At 40.9% G+C, this 19,495-nt stretch overlaps 1 protein-coding gene and 1 long non-coding RNA gene across 2 annotated transcripts in view; both read right to left on the bottom strand.

Annotated features, from left to right (window-relative positions):
- Positions 1-7,291: 7,291 nt before the first annotated feature.
- Positions 7,292-7,848, bottom strand: LOC131693753 (uncharacterized). The gene is made up of 2 exons (XR_009306312.1): positions 7,520-7,848; positions 7,292-7,456 (listed from the first exon to the last, which is right to left on the bottom strand). It is a non-coding gene; the product is annotated as an uncharacterized LOC131693753 (long non-coding RNA).
- Positions 7,849-7,855: 7 nt separating this feature from the next.
- The window catches only part of LOC131693751 (chondroitin sulfate N-acetylgalactosaminyltransferase 1), a 182,219-nt gene continuing 170,579 nt past the window's right edge, over positions 7,856-19,495 (bottom strand). Inside the window, exons 4-6 of the mRNA XM_058981870.1 lie at positions 10,394-11,657; positions 10,172-10,320; positions 7,856-9,274 (exon numbers count right to left, since the gene is read on the bottom strand). Of these exons, the coding sequence (XP_058837853.1) occupies positions 8,705-9,274; positions 10,172-10,320; positions 10,394-11,579 (1,905 nt within the window). The 5' untranslated portion in view covers positions 11,580-11,657 and the 3' untranslated portion in view covers positions 7,856-8,704. The remainder of the gene's footprint in view (positions 9,275-10,171; positions 10,321-10,393; positions 11,658-19,495) is intronic.

Raw genomic sequence — 19,495 nt, 5'->3', positions numbered from 1 at the left:
CTTTTTTTGTTCCAGTTTTTTTTTAGTATCGAATAGTACAAGTTGTGCTGCGCTGGTAAAAAAAGAAATAGTTATTCATTGAAAGTTCTCTAAATTGTAGCTTCTGCACCTGAACGCAAATATTATGATATCGTCTTCGGTGAGCATAATATCTCGAATTTTAAATAAATCGTGCATTTTTTTCCTTTAAAATAATGGTTTTCGTGAACAACCAATGTGTTTTCCTGCAATAAAAATTATACCATAATAAAAAAACGCCGAGTACCAGCTATTTTAGAATGGAGAAATACTACTTGTACTTGAGAACGAAGTTGTAATACGAAGTGGAGTGAGACATTTGCCTCGTACATCAAATATTCCGTAGTGACATGTGTTTCAAAGAGAAGCGTCAAATAAATCGATATAACTCAAGTTCTAATGATTCGATCGATAAGAAATTTTGGGAAAATAACAAAGAAGCTATATAGTTTCGAGATCAGTAGTAATTATTATCGTAATATAATTTGACAATCTGATATAAAGTTTTTCGTCTTGCATTATCCCGTTAAACATGTTCTGGGCGCAGAGATGCGCAGCTGAAACCTAGTTTAAGTGGAAGTGGAACGTCTGACGACCATTTTGAAAAGAAGTTCGGGAAGGATATCGAGGGACAAAGTTAGTTAAAGTCATATTGAAAATTTTTAGGTTAATTTTTCTATTACATATACAAATAAACTCATATTTCTGCTCTCCTTACACTCCAAAAATTGAAAATTATCATTTAATACAAAGCTGATAGTAGTGTTATCTGAAAAAAAAATTGAATATTAAAAATTACAGATCGACAAAAACATTTTTCTGGCGAGCTATCGATTATCGATATTATTTACATTATCGGTAAATAACGAGCCACCCTATGCATTCTTTTATATACTAAGAAAACCAGTTCAGTATTGACAAAATTAATTATGAAACTTTAAAATATACATACAGAACGATGTAATCGCAAGATAAAAATACGCCTTCGCCGAAATATTTTTTTTGTATTATTGGCCTATGGGGGGACCACTGTGCGTCGCTGAGATGCGAGACTAACCATGAGAACCACTAGATGCTATGCTCAAGAAGGAGCGCTGTCACCCCTTCTGTTATCCCTGATAGTAGACGGACTTCTGAATTAGCTGGAAGGTTTGGGATTTGAAGTGAGGGACTACGCAGACGACATTGTCATCACTACTAGGGTAAGAATGAATCTTCGACCTCGAATCGTACTCAAGCTACTCTATACTTTTTTACTTTTTAACGACATTCAATTAGCTAGAGAATACTAAGTAAGGGTAAGGGTAAGGGTAAGTTATGAAAATTTTAGTACTCAAGTGAGAGCAAGGATGTGAAATATACAGATAGGAAAACTAGTAGTGGCAGGGTCTTTAGAAACCGGCTTAAAATCTTACGAACAAATCGATGAGACAATCATGAAGAGCGACTAAAATGTTGTGACTGGTTGAATCTATAAGCCAATAAGTTGGAATAAATGTTTTGATTTCATGTCTTCAGTATGTGACAGTTTTTCGTTCTGTTTTTGCTCGTCATGGAATAAAATGAGAGAGCAAAGAGAGGAATCAACCAATCGAAATCTACTCAAGAGCATCTCTCCTATCTTTTCTATAGACTCAACACGAGTTCTTTAGGAATTGCGTTCTGATCTGCTCATTTCGATTTGAATACAACGACATTTTCGTCTTCGTTATCTGTACAACTTTTATGTGTTAGGTGCACAACTTTAATTAAAAATATTTCCAAAATAATTTAAAAACAGACAACTCTAAAAGAAGGACTCTTCGGCTAAGGAGAAGTAAGTGCGATGTGTTCTCTTCCATGTGTCGGAAGCAAGTGATGCTGAAATTATTAAGCTCGCCCGTATTAACAGTTTCTAGTTATTTTGGTGGTGTGATGTAAATTAGAAGCTTTTAGTAATCAGTGCTAAGTGATTTTCTTTCGATTAGTGAACAGTTTCTGAGCAGCTTCCTTCAGTAGAATAAATTCCGGGTAGTTTCCACTAGTAGATTAAATCATTGAAATATATATTTAGCATTGTCATCCATGAATTTCGAAATAAAACCTTCAATTGTTCACATATAATATTTGCTTCATCTATTTGTGATATTTTTAATTCGTGGGTACAATGCACAGTGGTCCGAATCCAGAATTTAGGATGACAAAAACATTTGTGACTAAACTACTGGCTCTAGAGATTTCATGTCTTCGGAACAAATAATCTGTGTCAATTGAGGCATGTTTTGAGGTGGGTGACATTAGGGTGGTCCTTATTTTTTGTACGATCTGAAAATTATTTTCGAATTAAGAAGAGATAGAACAATGAAGTGTTCCGCAAAATTGTAGAACAACCTTTTTCAAGCAACTTTGCTGAGGACGTCATATTTGTAACTTTAATGGTTTTAATTTTACAGCTATTAAAATGTTGTGTGATAGGGTATCCCTAACAAAATCAGTTTTTTCGTTATAACTGTTTAAATAATTTTTTTCCGTCAATAGCCTCTTCACAAAACTTTTAGAGCTTATTAAGACGAATATTATTTATGTAGACATATTTGAGATAGCTTATTTAGTTCAAAAGTTATGAGCATTTTAGCAAAAAAAACACAACCTTTTCAAATGTTGATATCTTAAAATCGAGCAAGTGAAATTGATCTCTTCTTTTTGCATTCGAAAGATCACAATTCATAGTATGTTTTATGAAAAAATCTCAGGGGTCATTTTTGTTTAACTCATTTTATTTTAGTTTGAATATTGAGAATATTACTACTATTTGTAGCATTAAAAGGAAAACGGTCAGTGTAACCTAGCAACTATTTTTAAAATAAGACCGGATAGATAACCAAAATCTCAAATAAAACTGCCCGAGTGTGGCAAAGGGCCCACTGAGTTGTTGTTTTTAATGTAGTCGTGTATCAATCCATCTGAACAGCGGAGAACGTAGCCATCCTATTCACACATATTTTAATTTACAGTATCAACTTTGTTAGCTATTTTCGGAAAATTTATGAATAAGAGAAACGAAAGATGTTAAAATTGAAAAACAGATAGGTATTCTAAAGTTAATCATTCGTAAACTTAGAACGGAAAGCTGGAGCTAGGCAGGATCATATGGGCATGATCGAAAGGAAATGTTAAGAATCGGTGGTCGATGACGACGTTTTGAGAAGGAAACACCAAAGTGGCGTGTTGGAAAGACGACAAATGGTTAAAGAAAAGATCGAGCCTTCGAATTAATGTGCCATTACCCAGTGGAGGCAATTCCAATGATGGCAACGCGACAAGAAAAGTTTTTGCTGAATGGAGTTTGTGAGATCATGGGTTTGAATACAGATTTATTGGAACGATTAGGTATCATTCTCGCCGTCATCAATAGCGAAGCAAAAATAAACGCCCAAGTTTTTGCAGACTATTTGGAAGCAACGAAAATGATTTACGATCACGAGTACGGTTGGTTCCTCTATCTCCAACCCTTCATAAACTTTTGGCACTTGGTTCGTCTATCGTCAAGCATGCTTTTCTTCCTGTTGGTAGCATATGTTCCATGTTGATGTCCGAATCTTTTTCAAAAACAAAAATATCAAAAACCAACACAATACTCTTGTTCAACATTAATTTTTACGTATGCAAAAAACTCACTTGATGTTTACGTTGATTAAATGTAATGTACTGAGGACGAAAGACAATTGGTCGGTGTTAGGTCAGACCGGACTAAATGATAGTGCATTGATTTCGAGAAAAACGCGTTTAAAGTTTGAATCGCAGCATCCTTTACATTATAATTGAAAAATAATTTTTGCCATAATTCTTGTTTATTGTTTCATATTTCAAATCTGGTAAAAGTGGAATGTAGATGAAGAAAATCTTCATCCAGTGCTATCATTAACTCATTTTTTGATGTTTTGCGACTTGGTCCGGTCTGACTTAATACCGACCAATTCGTTTCCACATAACAACACGCGAAAACATAAACGACGTCGTAACTAATACAGCTGCTTCACGGCAACAGCCGAAATAATAGTCGTCAGCGATGCTCTCTACCGTGCATCTAATTCACTCAACACGAGCTACCTCTGCAATAACATTGCAAAGATACTGCCCTATACTTATTGTACACCCGTACATGTTTGACCCCATTCTACTCTATGTATTTCTATGGTTTTCTCGAAACTTGCGGATAGACTTATTCGTCGTTTCTAAAGCCTTTTCACTGAGGCATTAGAAACGAGGAATAAGTCTATCGGCAAGTTTCGAGAAAACCATTCAAGAAAATTTAGCAGCGTTGCCAATATTGAAGATGTATTAAAAAATTGCTGCTTACTTCGGACCCTTTGATCTTGTTGAAAAATAGGTCAAATAATGTTCCAGATTTCTAGATCTTCCGGATGCTACCCGGATCTTGATTACTCGTGACAAATTAACAGCATGCATGGACCTTTCGCCGCACTTAAGCAGGGTGCTGGGAAGGTTTTTCGATTCCCAAATGGATTCTACCAAGGCTGTGACTAAAATAATAATTCAGAACTCTTTGCCACATTATGACGTGGTTCTGGAAAGGTTTTCCGCGGCTCAGCCGGAACGAAATACATCGGAATCAACTCAACGGGCCCTTCGCCACACTCGAGAGGTTTTATTTGAGATGTTGTTTATCTATCTGATCTTATTTTAAAAATAGTTGCTAGGTTACACTGACCGTTTTACTTTTAATGCTACAAATAGTAGTAATATTCTCAATATTCAAACTAAAATAAAATGAGTTAAACAAAAATGACCTCTGAGATTTTTTCATAAAACATACTATGAATTGTGATCTTTCGAATCAATTTCACTTGCTCCATTTTACTTGCTCCATTTTAAGATATCAACATTTGAAAAGGTTGTGTTTTTTTGCTAAAAATGCTCATAACTTTTGAACTAAATGAGCTATCTCAAATATGTCTATATAAATAATATTCGTCTTAATAAGCTCTAAAAGTTTTGTGAAGACGCTATTGACGGAAAAAAATTATTTAAACAGTTATAACGAAAAAACTGATTTTGTTAGGGATACCCTATCACACAACATTTTAATAGCTGTAAAATTAAAACCATTAAAGTTACAAATATGACGTCCTCAGCAAAGTTGCTTGAAAAAAGTTGTTCTACAATTTTGCGGAACACTTCATTGTTCTATCTCTTCTTATTTCGAAAATAATTTTCAGATCGTACAAAAAATAAGGACCACCCTAATGTCACCCACCTCAAAACATGCCTCAATTGACACAGATTATTTGTTCCGAAGACATGAAATCTCTAGAGCCAGTAGTTTAGTCACAAATGTTTTTGTCATCCTAAATTCTGGATTCGGACCACTGTGCAATGATATAAAAAGTTATAATTTCATAAAAAAATCTGTGGATCTGTGAAAGAATCTACTTAAATAGATAAAGATATAGTTGTTTTCAGTTGGCTGATAATATTGTCGAAGATATTCTTTAACCCATCCCCCGTGAGAGTCAAACAAAAAATATGTGTTTTTCTCAGGATTTTTTTGATTACGACATTATCAGTATCATTTAAATTGAAAAATTCATAAAGTTGAGCGCAAACTTCGGGTGATCATGAAAATAGAATTTGAACCTATTTTTTGTATCTACAAATCGCCTGCCTGATCGGCTGATTTAAAACTAATTTCGGCATTCACTTTGTTCGGACATTCTCTGCGTCGGTAAACTTGAATTTCACACTGATCTATTCCTATCCATCGAGATAACATTGACGTTGGTTTCGTCCTCCATCCCGACGGAAAACGATTTGATTAGCAAATGCGTGTAAAGTTTCGTGAGAGGGTTTTTAGATGTTTTTCTACTCACTCCAATTTAGCGGCTTTTACAACTTGTAGACGTGTAGTCTAGAATACGTTGCATTTTCAAGCACTCTTAAATACTTGGAACTTTTGAATATTCATTTTTGTAACTAGAGAAAATTATAAATTATATGCACTATAGCCTTTCTTGTAACAGATAACATTTTTTTAGGATTTTTAGTGTCTATTGTCTTAGTTTTGGAATTGTTTGCACTAAGGACTTTTCATAATTACATTCAGTGACTATCTCAAGTCATTAGAATTAATACATTTATGCAATAATTTTTAAGCCCTTCCCGAAACAAAATCCTGGCTACGGGCCTGGCAACCTAGGATGGTCTTGATGCCCCGGAGAACTTGCCAATGTTCAGAGTAAATTCCACATCTATTCCTTAGAAAATTCTTGACCGCTTTCGACCTTCTTCCAAATCTGAAATGTTTGATGCAATCCTTCAATTGGTTGCTATTGAATTTCGTTCCGATCAGACTTTCGGATCCGGAGTTACAGATTGTTTAGTGCGGTCGCATAAAAATTGCTCATATATCTGCACCATCATTGCCAACTTTTTTGACTTAAATAAATATTCTGAATTTTAACAAGGGTGTATGACGGGGTAGGGATCACTCCTCCACATATCGCACAACCTTCTTCTAAAAACCCCACCCACCCATCAAACTCCCCTCAGATCCCTCTCCATCGCACTCCCCCCCCCCCCCTCAGACTACCACTCTGTTCTAATTCCTATAGATGTTAGTTATGGTCTCATACCCTTCGTCTTTGCCCACCAGGCAAGCTGGGGTGGTCGCTCTGGGTTGTGGGTGTTTCACCCCCCTCGCATACCCACTCCCGCATGACAAAATAAGTTAGCAAGAAGACACCATTAGGGATCATCTATAAATGACGTAGCATTATAGGGGGAGGGGGGAGTTTTGTATTTTGTGATGATGTGTGACGACAGGGGGTAGGGGGTCATATCATGCTACGTAGCCTTTTTAAAGGGGAATAACTAACATCGTTTTTTATATTTTTAAAAAAAATTGCGGGGACAAGGGGGGGGGGCTACGTAATCACCAGGCGGATATTTAGAGGTTTGTGACGAAATGCTACGATTGGGAGGGGGGTGTTAAAAATCCTTCAAAAAATACTACGTCATTTATGGATCGTTTTCTGATGCCTAAAACTAGTAGTCGCGCCTTCCTAATAAAGCCGTTGGTCCTGGTCCACGCGTTGATGGGTCGAGATGGTGGAGCTGCCTATCTGGCATCGATGATAGGCTCTCACTGCGGGCAGAGGCCAACGGAAAATATAAAAAAAAACAAAAACGCGATTGTGGACCGCGAATCTGATGAATGAAATAGTGTGACACTCCGACTAATAAGATGAATAAACCTCACAAAAATAAAACGCCGTTGTTTACATGCAGTGCAAGATGTGCTCTTTATTTACTTTACGGCCAATGTTGAATTCATGTATCCAGCATAACAAAGCGAAATCAGCCTGATATAGGAGCCTTAAGGTTTTGAGCTGCTCCCGGAACTTGAGCAGCATGTGGTGCCTCAACAGCGGTAAGGTCACTATTAAAATTAACACGTAAAAATATAAATGCATGTCAGCTGATCAGCTACAAGCGTACTTACTCGGAATCAACGTTAAGTTTTCCTAGCAACGCTTGTGGTGCAGGAGCAGCTACGGCAACAGTAAACAGGGTTGCTACGATTGCCAAAAGGAGAATGGTTTTGGTGGCCATGTTTATACGGGAAATCTGTTGTCTTTGATTGTCAGACTAGACTCAAGCTTGAACTGTACTGAATTTAGTAGGATGCGGCGGATTTATATAGAAATGGTACATACCTTCTGGTCACGATTCTCTAGCTACAACATCACGAACTACTCGTATTTTTATTGTATATTGTTACTTTCGTGCTTATGGATGTCATCAATCGATAAAATGTATTCATACTTATTTCTGATATTTGGAAAATTTTTATTTGACTTCTACTAATCGTTTTTTTTCTGTATGATTCCAAGTTTCCCTACTTATATACAACTTTCATGTTTAAAACATAAACTCTATTCCTTCTTGTTTAATAAAAATATTGACTAACAAACGATCGTTCTTTTTTGGCAATGGAACCAATGGCGGTTCAGATTACTTAAAAATAAGCCCGCATTTCGTAACAAAAAAAAACAAAATTCAACGTAGATACATTATCCACCTGAATTACGGTCAACTGCACGATTTAACAACTTTTTACCGCTCCATTTACGATTGTTTCCAAAAGAGTGTGTGTGAGAGAAAGAGACAGAGGGTCAGCCAAACAGAGAGCGGCGCTCGATGCTGGAAGATCACTCGATGATGGCCTCGCGCATATCACGGCGCGAGGGAAGCAAGTGTCAACCGGTACGCTGATTATTATAGAAAAATGTTTTTTAGTTTAATAACCCACCTTCGGCTCGGTAACTGGCGTCCAGCGATTGATGGTTTCGCTACCGAGCCGTACTTCGTTCCGGAGGTGTAATTAGTTGATTTCGTTTATAACGTTTGACCTACCAATTTCAATGTCTTAATTTTCAAGGCTAGTAAAGGGAAATTCGTTTTGCTAGGTAAATTCAGTGTTATTTACAAATATTTTATTATTTTACAAAATCTAACCTCAACTTCTGCGTTGTTTCACGTCGGAATAACCGACACGGCCTACTTGATTCTAATTGGATTATGTACACCCGCCAGGAATGCCAACCACGATTATTTACTGCTCCAACCACATTCTAACCTAAAACTCTATTCTCCAAATACTTTCCTGATGGTGTATCATAAAAGATCATGTACTCTTCTTGCTAGTATCTGTCGTAGTAACTTTTTTCCCGTCTTCCCCATCCGCCTTACCACTTCTGCCAGTCTTGTGTAAAGTTACACTAAAATTGCCACGTTTCATAATCCCCAGCATCTTGCCCTCGTTCGCCACAATATCGTCCCGGAAGGCCAAAAACCCTAGCTGGGCATGCGAAGCCTCGTTCAATGCCCTCGAACGAATGCAGGCTCGATACTGATCAACCGAAAGCTTCTGACCGGCGGCCACACCCGAGCAAACCTTCGGATGCCAGATGTGGAAAATACCCGGATCGGTGGCCCGGATCACCTTGATGTGCGATCGGACGTACTTTCGGTACAGCATCACATCCTCACCGCCCCAACCGATAATTTCTTCGTCGAAACCACGCACCTTGAGAAAGTCCGATCGATATTGGCAGGTCATGCCGTAACCGAAGTCTCGCCAGAAACCGGAATCCTTCGATATTAGCAGCTGGTCCGTCTCCGGAGGAACATCCTTGCCCTGCAGCGTGTAAACCACGTGCGGGTTGTACAGGCTAAACACCACCGGGTAGTAAACCTGCGGAAAAATTTGTGAGAAACAAATGCAATCAGCGGTTGGGAAAACGTAAAACGAAATGGAACGAAATTAAAGCGAAAATGAGACGAAAATTAAACAAAAACAAGGTCTTGTCATTGTCTTGTCATTGTCTTGTCATTGTCTTGTCATTGTCTTGTCATTGTCTTGTCATTGTCTTGTCATTGTCTTGTCATTGTCTTGTCATTGTCTTGTCATTGTCTTGTCATTGTCTTGTCATTGTCTTGTCATTGTCTTGTCATTGTCTTGTCATTGTCTTGTCATTGTCTTGTCATTGTCTTGTCATTGTCTTGTCATTGTCTTGTCATTGTCTTGTCATTGTCTTGTCATTGTCTTGTCATTGTCTTGTCATTGTCTTGTCATTGTCTTGTCATTGTCTTGTCATTGTCTTGTCATTGTCTTGTCATTGTCTTGTCATTGTCTTGTCATTGTCTTGTCATTGTCTTGTCATTGTCTTGTCATTGTCTTGTCATTGTCTTGTCATTGTCTTGTCATTGTCTTGTCATTGTCTTGTCATTGTCTTGTCATTGTCTTGTCATTGTCTTGTCATTGTCTTGTCATTGTCTTGTCATTGTCTTGTCATTGTCTTGTCATTGTCTTGTCATTGTCTTGTCATTGTCTTGTCATTGTCTTGTCATTGTCTTGTCATTGTCTTGTCATTGTCTTGTCATTGTCTTGTCATTGTCTTGTCATTGTCTTGTCATTGTCTTGTCATTGTCTTGTCATTGTCTTGTCATTGTCTTGTCATTGTCTTGTCATTGTCTTGTCATTGTCTTGTCATTGTCTTGTCATTGTCTTGTCATTGTCTTGTCATTGTCTTGTCATTGTCTTGTCATTATCTCGTCATCGATTTTTTCTCGCCAGATTGATCCGATCTACCTTTTTATTAGGCTTAGTGTTCCAGCGACATCTATCTAAGAACTTCGCACTAAACACTATATCTACATCACACATGAAAAGCAGCACGTCCTTCTCTTTATTTACATTGCTGCTCCAGACTTTCTCAGCACCAACTCGAAGGGCTTTCGCTGTGAAATAGAAGGAAAAAGAAAACACAATTTTTTAACGCCTTTAACGCAGGGTTCCTGCCACACGACTCACCCCTCGAAAACGTCTCATTCAACGCCAGCAGCTTCAAGTTGGACGAATTCCCCCCGGAATTTTTCATTCCGATCACCCGGCTCATAATGGATCGAGCCTCCGAAAGGCCCTCCTCGCCGAAGTACACCACCGTCAAATGGACTCGTTTGTCGTGCTTCAGGGCAATCTTCACGTACTTGTCCATGAAACTCTGGAAGGTGGAGGTCCTTCCCGACAAAGGCAGTATGATATGGATTAGTTCTTTCTCCTGCTGCTTGGGGAATGCCTCCATTTGGATGGTTTGCAGCGGGGCGAATGGACGCATCACGATCAGCTTGGTCGTCCCGTGGTTACCGTGATCGTGATGCTGACCGCTAGCGGAAGTCATCCTACTTCCAACTTTGGTGCGGAAGTACAGTTCGTACTGCGTTCCGGTTGTAGGATCGTTCCGATAGATTCCCTCCGTGAAGTCATCCAGCGTGTACTTCAGCATGTTTACGGTAATGTTACGGTTCAGCGTCTCGATCGCTTTATTTAACGCACTTAGAATATCGCGACGCTTGTAACCGATAGGTTTCTCGACAACTCGCTTTCCGAGACCCAATTCGATGGGATAGACTCGGCTGAAGGTGAAATGATTGAACGGAATCAGTTCGTATTCGTTGTTCAACGGAAGACCGTGAAGAATCTCGGCCGATCCGACTTGCCGTCGAATAAAGGCCGAGCAATCGTGGAGGGTTGGCGTTTGTGGAGAATTCAACGCTGCATTACTTGCGTTTATCAGCTCCCCCGATGGAACCTGCTGAGCAGCAGCCGCGGCCGCGGCTTGCACTCCGTTTTTCAACTCTAGGATCTGTAGCTTAAGTGCTTTGATCTCCGCCGTTAGCTTTGCCACCTCCTTGAGGTTTTCCTCCTCTCGTTGCTGCAGCATCTGCAGATAACCATTCTGTTGTTCATCCTGCTCGTTTCGACTCGACAACGCAGCGGCGGACTCCTTGTTGCCAGAACTACCGCCAAAATCTTCATCTTCAGCTGCGGCTGCTGACGCGCTGCCTGGCGCCACGTTCACACCACCAATCAGACCGTTTTCCGTGGCGATTAGGCCGCCTAGACCGCAACGGGTTAACGCAAGCAGCGAGATTAGCGTGACCGAAGAGATCAACAGCAGCAGTCTTGCTAGCAGTTTAGATCCTGCCATACGAACCATACTGTCCAGTGGGGGGCAATGCGGGGAACGTTCATCGGTCGATTGCCGGTGGAGGCATCAGTCGGCTGGGTTGGAGTTCTGGAAGAAAGGGAAAGAAACGGAAAACATGAAATTAAATGTAACGTAATAGTTCATGTTGAGACGCTCTTATTCATGACCATTAATAACCTCAATCAGGAATTTGGAATCAGTAGCGACTGGCTAGCTGTGTTTTGTATTTTTATTACTTCCTGTTGGGAATGATTGAAGAAGTGTTAAGGCTAAGGATAAGGAAACTAACGACACAGAGAACATAGACAGTACGGAAGTATTCTTTACCTCCGAGGAAATAAAAGACACTTTTCCTTGCGCGGATATATCAATACCCTCGAGGGGATATTGAGATAAAGGAACAACAATACCCCTGAAGATATATTTTTATACAAATACGGCTTTCACTTTAACTCTTTACCACACTGGGTATGTACGGTCACTCACTGGAGAACCAAAAATCCGGAAACGCAATTGAATCACTGCAGAGCAGTTACATATCAAATGGTGTGAAGTTCCGTAGTCGAATTCACAAAGATCGCATTAATAATACTCAGCACGCTGAATAGTAACCATGTCATAATTGAGTTTTTAATATCCAGTCAGTGCTCTGACTAGAATACTGCAATTGGGATTGGAAAAATGCAGCAATTTTTGTGTCATTTTCGGACTCACATTCGGCAGAAAAGTTTTTGTTTGAACGCAAGTTTGCAAGCTACTCCAATGGTTGGCATGTTCGTATGCAACCCAAGAGCGAATCTTGTGCTTTATCCAACTGATCGACAGTAGTAGAACTGGTTCTTAATCAACGAAGTCAGTCGCAGCGCCTGAACTAGCCAATTCGTCCGGCTATTCATTGCCAGTAATATCGGAATGACCGAGTACCCATAAAAGGTAGATAGCATTTAAAATGCTTCGATTTGAGCTCGACATGCGATTACTAATTTTGATCTCAAATCAGCCGAACTAATTGCTTGCAGGGATGCCTAACCATCAGACCAAAAATACCGCAAACTCCCTGTTGAAGGGCCGATTGTACGCCACACAGAATCGCAAATATTTCTGCTTGGGATACGGTACAGTATCTACCAAACGAATGAGATTGGTTTAATCTCATTTCACGACAATGGACACTGGCAACGGCGTTGCCCTCCAACAAAGAACCGTCAGTATAACAAACAGTCATTCCTCGCGAGGAGGCATTCTCACAATGAAAGTTTTAAATGGAAAACTACATGTGAATGTAAGGTCTGTTGGGGTAGGATTTCTGTTTGGGACGGGATTACCTTCTTATTTTGCAGATCTCGTTTTCGGGAACAGCGAATCATCGGCGTGACGGGAGCACTCAACTTTCTTCTGCCTTTAGCAGCCTATTTATTTCAGGAACAGCGGATCATCGACAGTAGCAATCACTGAGTAAGTAACCTTTCTTCTTTCATGAACGGGTTAAGTAGACGAAGTTGGGATTTCGTGGACACACATACCTCCCGATGCAGCGATTTTAGTTCTTCAGGAAACGATTCTACTTGCACCAATTTTACTAAACCGAATTTTGCTGCTTGTAGTTCTACCACGGAGAGTACTCGGTCAGTTATTCTGTTATTCTTACTGCGAGCGTTTTGAACGAATCTTAGACAGTATCCGACGACATTCAGAAGACGTTGGTACGATGAAAATCTCAGGAATCGGGTGATTTCTGCTGGGCGACGAGGACGGTGACAGATTTCATCTCCATTTCTTCTGCAGGGGATGGGATTTCAGATAACACTTGCTTCGGCCATTCCTGCTTTAGTTTTGATAACCAAATTAGTCCGCCTTTCCATTTTTCGCTTACTATCAATTGATCAGGTGATAGTCCGCGAGAAACCAAATCCAAATCAGGGTTGTCAGCACCAGCTACATGAAGCCAACTTGAACCGCGGGTATTTGACTGAATCTCCGAAACACGATTTGCGACGAATGTTTTCCAGGTTCTGGGAGGCGACTTGAGCCCCTTGAGTACCACAGTTGAATCAGTCCAGAAAAAACATGCGTCGAACTTCATGTCTAAAGCTGTTACAATCTTGGTATACAAACGGGTACTGATCAGTGCAGCACACAACTCCAATCAAGGGATGGTTATTCGCTTTAACGGGGCAACTTTGGACTTTGAAGCCAACAGAATTACTTTGACTCTACCATCTGATGTTTCCGAACGCACATAAATGCAGGCTCCATAAGCTGCTTCTGATGCATCTGCAAAACAGTGTAATTCGCTATGGCAGATACTGGATACAAATGCATAGCGGTCGATGCGAAGTTTACGTAGATCAGGTAGCTGCTCACAAAACTGGAACCATTATTGTCGAAAGTCACGGGTTACTTCGTCATCCCAATCCAGGGAAAGCAACCATAAATGCTGCAACAGTATTTTTGCTTGAACAATGACGGGAACGATTAGACCCAAAGGGTCATACAGCTGAGCTATGATTGAAAGAACACTGCGTTTGGTTACGGGCTCATCCCTCAGGATTACGGAAACGTCGAAACGGAACATGTCGGATGCTGGTTCTCAACTGATACCAAGAGTCTTTATTGTCTCATCGGGTTCAAACTTTCGGGATGTTTGTGTCCCAAGAAGCTCTTGCGGGAGGTCAGCCAAAACCTCTAATGAATTGAAACTCCACTTTCGAAGACAAAAGCCGCCCTTACTTAACAGAACGTTCAGTTCATTACGAAGCTGGATTGCTTGCTCGACGGAGAATTCGCCGCAGATCAAATCGTCGACATACAAACATTTTTTCACTGCTTTGCAAGCATTGGGATACGGTGCGCCTTCATCATCTGCCAGCTATTGCAATGACCTTGTCGCCAAAAACGAGGATGGCGCGAGTCCGTAGGTAACGGTCGACAGTTCATAGGTGGTTACGGGTTGCGTGCTGTTGAATCTGCAGAAGATTCGTTGTAGACGACGGTCTTCGGGATGCATCGAAACTTGGCGGTACATTTTTTCGATGTCTGCCACCAAGGCGATCGGAAATTTACGGAACCGCAGAATGTTGCTGAGCAGCTGATCTTGCACGACGGGTCCAACTAATAAGGCTTCGTTCAGCGAATGTCCGGTGCTTGTTTTCGCCGAACCATCGAAACGGTGGGGAAGGTAGCAGGCATCCGGACCATCCAGACCGTCTTCTGGGACGGCATTCATATGGCCCAATGCAATATACTCTGCCATGAACTCGTGGTATTGCTGCTTGAGGTCGTTGTCTTTCTCCAGCCTTTTCTCCAACCACTTGAATCGTCGTAGAGCGTTAACCTTCGAAGTTCCAAGCAGTTGCTGAAAATTAGGCTCCTTTGGTAGGTGCACAATATAACGTCCTTCGGGATCACGTGAAGTACTTTCACTGAAAAGGTTCTCACAATGCTGTTCTGTGATAGAATAGTTGGACGTGCTGACTTCCTCTATGGCCCAAAAACGTTCTAGCAACTCATCGACAGGATTAACTGTCGCCACATGACAAGCTACAGGGGGTTGATGGTTGTCTTCGTTGGTTACTAATTGCCCGGTGACTAGCCAACCGAACACAGCATCGACTAGCAGAGCATTATTGGCTTAACGGAATCGGCCTTCAAGCAGGAATGTGTAGAAGTGACCTGCTCCGATGATTATATCTACCATTCGAGACACGTTAAACTCGGGATCAGCGAACTGCAGATTTTTGGGAATTTCCCACTTAGGGGCGACGAATGAAGATGGTGGTGTATCACTGGTAACCTTCCGCAACACAAGAAAATCTAGCACTTCCTTAAAGCGGGATACTCTGGAGCGGACCTCAGCACGGACTTCATACTTCGAATTGGTAATAGTACCATCTACACCTGCGATGGGAACGTTGACTACTTTTCGAGGAAGGTGCAGTTGCTGACAAAGGCGCTCACTAATGGCATTCGGTTGTGAGCCAGTATCCAACAGTGCTCGTGCAATATGCTCCTGACCATATGCATCGACTATCAATAAAACGACGGTCGACAAAATTACGCCCTCATTTCTCACTTTCACGGCTGCATTTGATGGGACGGGATCACAAGCGCGCGGGGAAATAACAGCTGAGATTATCTGAGATGTGCTGGGAGCGGGATTAGAACCGTTTGTACGATTGTCTGTAGAAGACTAATTTGCTGAGAATGGTCCGGGATGAATCATCGAATGATAACGCTTGTTACAGTGTTTACAATTCTATCATCTTGGTGTATATGGGTTGTTTTTCTGACGAGACTGATTCTTCCCAAGCATGCAGTGAAGCATCGTCCAATTTGTCTTCCAGTAGCTCCATCAAAATACAACTGAAATGATCGACGGGTTCACCTTGTTGCTGTAACACCTTTGTATGACGCTGGAAATCATCCACTATCTTATGCAGAGCATCGACGGAATTGTTGGGGATTTTCGAGTATTTCAGCAGCGCGCGAATATGTTTCTTCCGAAGAATAGACCTATTGGAGTAGCGTTTGACGAGCGTGTCCCAAGCTACGGAATAATTAGCAGCAGTAATTGTTATCGACTGGATCAAGTTTGCAGCTTCTCCCTTCAGTGCTGCACGAAGATAATGAAATTTCTGCACGCAGGAAATCCCTGTCGATGAATGTATCATGGAGACGAAAGTGTCGTGAATCGTCAGCCAATTGTTGAAATCTCCATTAAACTCTGGCAGCGTGATAGTCGGTAGTTTCACATTAGCCAAACCAGATGGGCCAGGATGGATTTCAGCAGTCGATGTATGAGCAATCGGAACAGGAACGGGTTGTGGCATCTTCGACAGTAAACCAGTTTTGATATGAAAGTACTGCTCTTCTACGGCTGCTCTGCATTCCAAGTTAGCGGTTACCAACTTTTCACTATCGTCGAATTCTTCATACTCCGATTGAATCATCTCGAAGGTCTCGATCAGCTTGTCCAAACGTTCGAGACGAAGGGGGACTTCGTGTTGATGCTGAACAGGATCAAAATTTTCCAAAAACTCGTTCATCCTCTTCAATGCTTCCACGACATTTCTCCGCTTCAACTCCTTTGCCTTCATTTTCCTCTCACTAGGCATTTTTGCTGCTTGCATCTCGGGAACAAATAACACACGTGCGACTGGTACCTCTTCCAAAAGAGGCCTTGTATTTTTATATATTTCAACAGCACAGGATCAGCGATTGAAATTATCGTCTAAGCAACAGCAGCAACGATGTTCATCCAGGGGTTGATAACTTGATTGGAGGTTATGTCAACTCAATCTGTCTTACGATGAATGTGTGACGGGACGGGCGGTACAGAAATCCTGGTCACGGCACCAAAATGTTGGGGTAGGATTTCTGTTTGGGACGGGATTACCTTCTTATTTTGCAGATCTCGTTTTCGGGAACAGCGAATCATCGGCGGGACGGGAGCACTCAACTTTCTTCTGCCTTTAGCAGCCTATTTATTTCAGGAACAGCGGATCATCGACAGTAGCAATCACTGAGTAAGTAACCTTTCTTCTTTCAGGAACAGCGGTCAATGACGGGACGGGAGTAACCAAATTTCCTCGTTTAGCAGCGCTTCTTTTCAGGAACAACGGATCATCAACGGTAGCAGCAAACGGGTAAGTAAAATTACGGTCTTCCAGAGCGGCACGGCACGGGTAGGTAAGCGGTATAGGGCGATAAATATCACTACAAATTTATCTTTTGGGGATTTCTGCACTTAGTTCGATTCACTACGTTAATAGTAACTTGATTGAATCTCTCAAATTAGTTTATTATATATGGGTTTCAAACTAAATTGTACAAAAAACGTGGTGATGTTCGTCTAGTGGGTTGTAACTATAAAACTGCACTTTGTTTTCTTCTTACTGTTATTTATATCTTTCTTAATAGGAAACAGTCGAAATAAATAACACTTGCTAACCGAAAAGAGAGAACTGTTTCCGAATGTCAACACAACAGCATAAGGCTCACACAGTTATGTTATGCCCAAGATATATACATACTGCTGATGATGACGGTGGGATTGAAAATGTACATGGCTGCCATACTGTCTAAAATTATACCAGGGCAGACACTGTGCTGTCTTTACACTGAACCGAACAAGGTCACTGGGAGCAAGTGTGTACTCATCCCAAGTAGCCATTTGGGACCACAGTCTTGTGTGACCAGAAGCACGATATATAGGGTTACTGTTCCAGAGCCCAGTAACCTTAACACGGTATGCACAAAAGAGTGCTTCTTGTTTCAGAAACACATACAGCATACAGTGCCTGCTGAGCAGCAGTAGGTGTTGTCGAGAACGCACCAGTCATCACCATCGCAACAGCAGTTCCAGAACACCGATCTCCCAACCACGTCGAGGAACCCTGTCGGCGAGCCAATACGAACTCGTAGACGTTCACCATCAACATCGTCTTCGTCAGCGACAATCATCAGTCGCAATCGCAAAAGTTTCGCACTGCAGTGGAACATTCGGGGCCTCCGCTCCAATATCAGTGAACTTAAGCAGCTGATCCCCCACACGAACCAAACCTGATAGCGCTACAGGAAACAAAAGTGGACAACCGAGTAGTTCCAGCAGATTCCATCGGTAACAACTATACAGGGCCGTCGAGAGCCGCGCCGGGCCCCGGGGTTTGAAGTACTGACGGGCCCTATCATAGTCATCTTATTTCAATACCGATTAGAGAAATTATACGGATGCAATTGTTTCAATTAAACTATTTTTTTATGAAAATTGTTGATTTGACACGATTCAATGCGTTAGCTCAAACATGTACTAGATTTTAAACATATAATAGATGGAAAGAATAAAAATTTATAAAAGAATATTTGTGGCTGGCCATCAGAATGACTTACGTCCGACTTGCCATTGCAATTGGAATCCTTTTTTGCGGCGTTGCCATAAAGTCCATATCGCCATCGCTCATGCTCCCTTGACTCACGTTAATGCTACCATCGTTAATGCTGCCCAGAATCAGCGCTTAGAAAAATTGACATCCCTGCGTGAGCTTGAAAGAGAAACAAAATTCAATTCATGCCCGCCGCGATGAATCGAATGTTTGGTTTGTTTCCCTCGTCCTTCGCTTTTTCGGTACAAAGCATTTATGTCCGCATATGTTCGGTTTCAGAAGCAAACTGAACCTTGTTTCTATGCTAGCTCTGAGAGGGATTATCAAGCAAAGTGCACCAGATATAAATTACACAATTCAGCTATGCTCGAAAATGTAAAAGAACTTCTGCCTTCAAACTGTCCACATAATAACAAATGAATGCTTTGGTTGGTGAATGAATTTATATTTCCTGTACACTCAACCATTCTATTCTTCATAAAATTTCAGTCAGTTTGGAAGTGAATGAATGAGGGGAGCGTTGAAACTGAATATTGTTTTCAGCAAATTAATCAAAAATAAGTAAGTAAATGTGAAATTTCGCACCACTGATGCTGGCTTGTTTCTTGTTGTTGGTACATGCTGTTGATTTTGAGGTACTAGATGCAGCTATTGCACTTGTCACTATGACCTGAACGAATTTTCTTTACCGGTTTCCGAACATGGTATAATCGGTTTTGGAATCGCTTGTTACATTTGCGCTGACATTCAGAGGGTGACGATGACTGGGATCCTACAGCGAAGTCTGCTGTTAAAAAGACTGAGACACAGAGTTGTGAGAGAAAGAGTTTCAGCTTTTGGTGAAAACTAATGGGTAGAAAAAGTATCCAGTTGAATTCCCATATTTTTCTTCATAAAATGTGTACACTGGAACCTCCATTTACGAACCAAGCCATGGGTAAAAAAGTTCGCTTTACATTCTTACTAAAATTCATTGTTTGAGCAACATTATCGTTAACCCTAACAATATTGGTATTTCCGAAACGGGCTTGACAAGTACATGAT

The sequence above is a fragment of the Topomyia yanbarensis genome, chromosome 3, assembly GCF_030247195.1.
Source record: "Topomyia yanbarensis strain Yona2022 chromosome 3, ASM3024719v1, whole genome shotgun sequence".
Lineage (NCBI taxonomy): Eukaryota > Metazoa > Arthropoda > Insecta > Diptera > Culicidae > Topomyia > Topomyia yanbarensis.
Note: the sequence above shows the minus strand (reverse complement) of the source record. Positions and strands in the feature narration are given on the sequence as shown.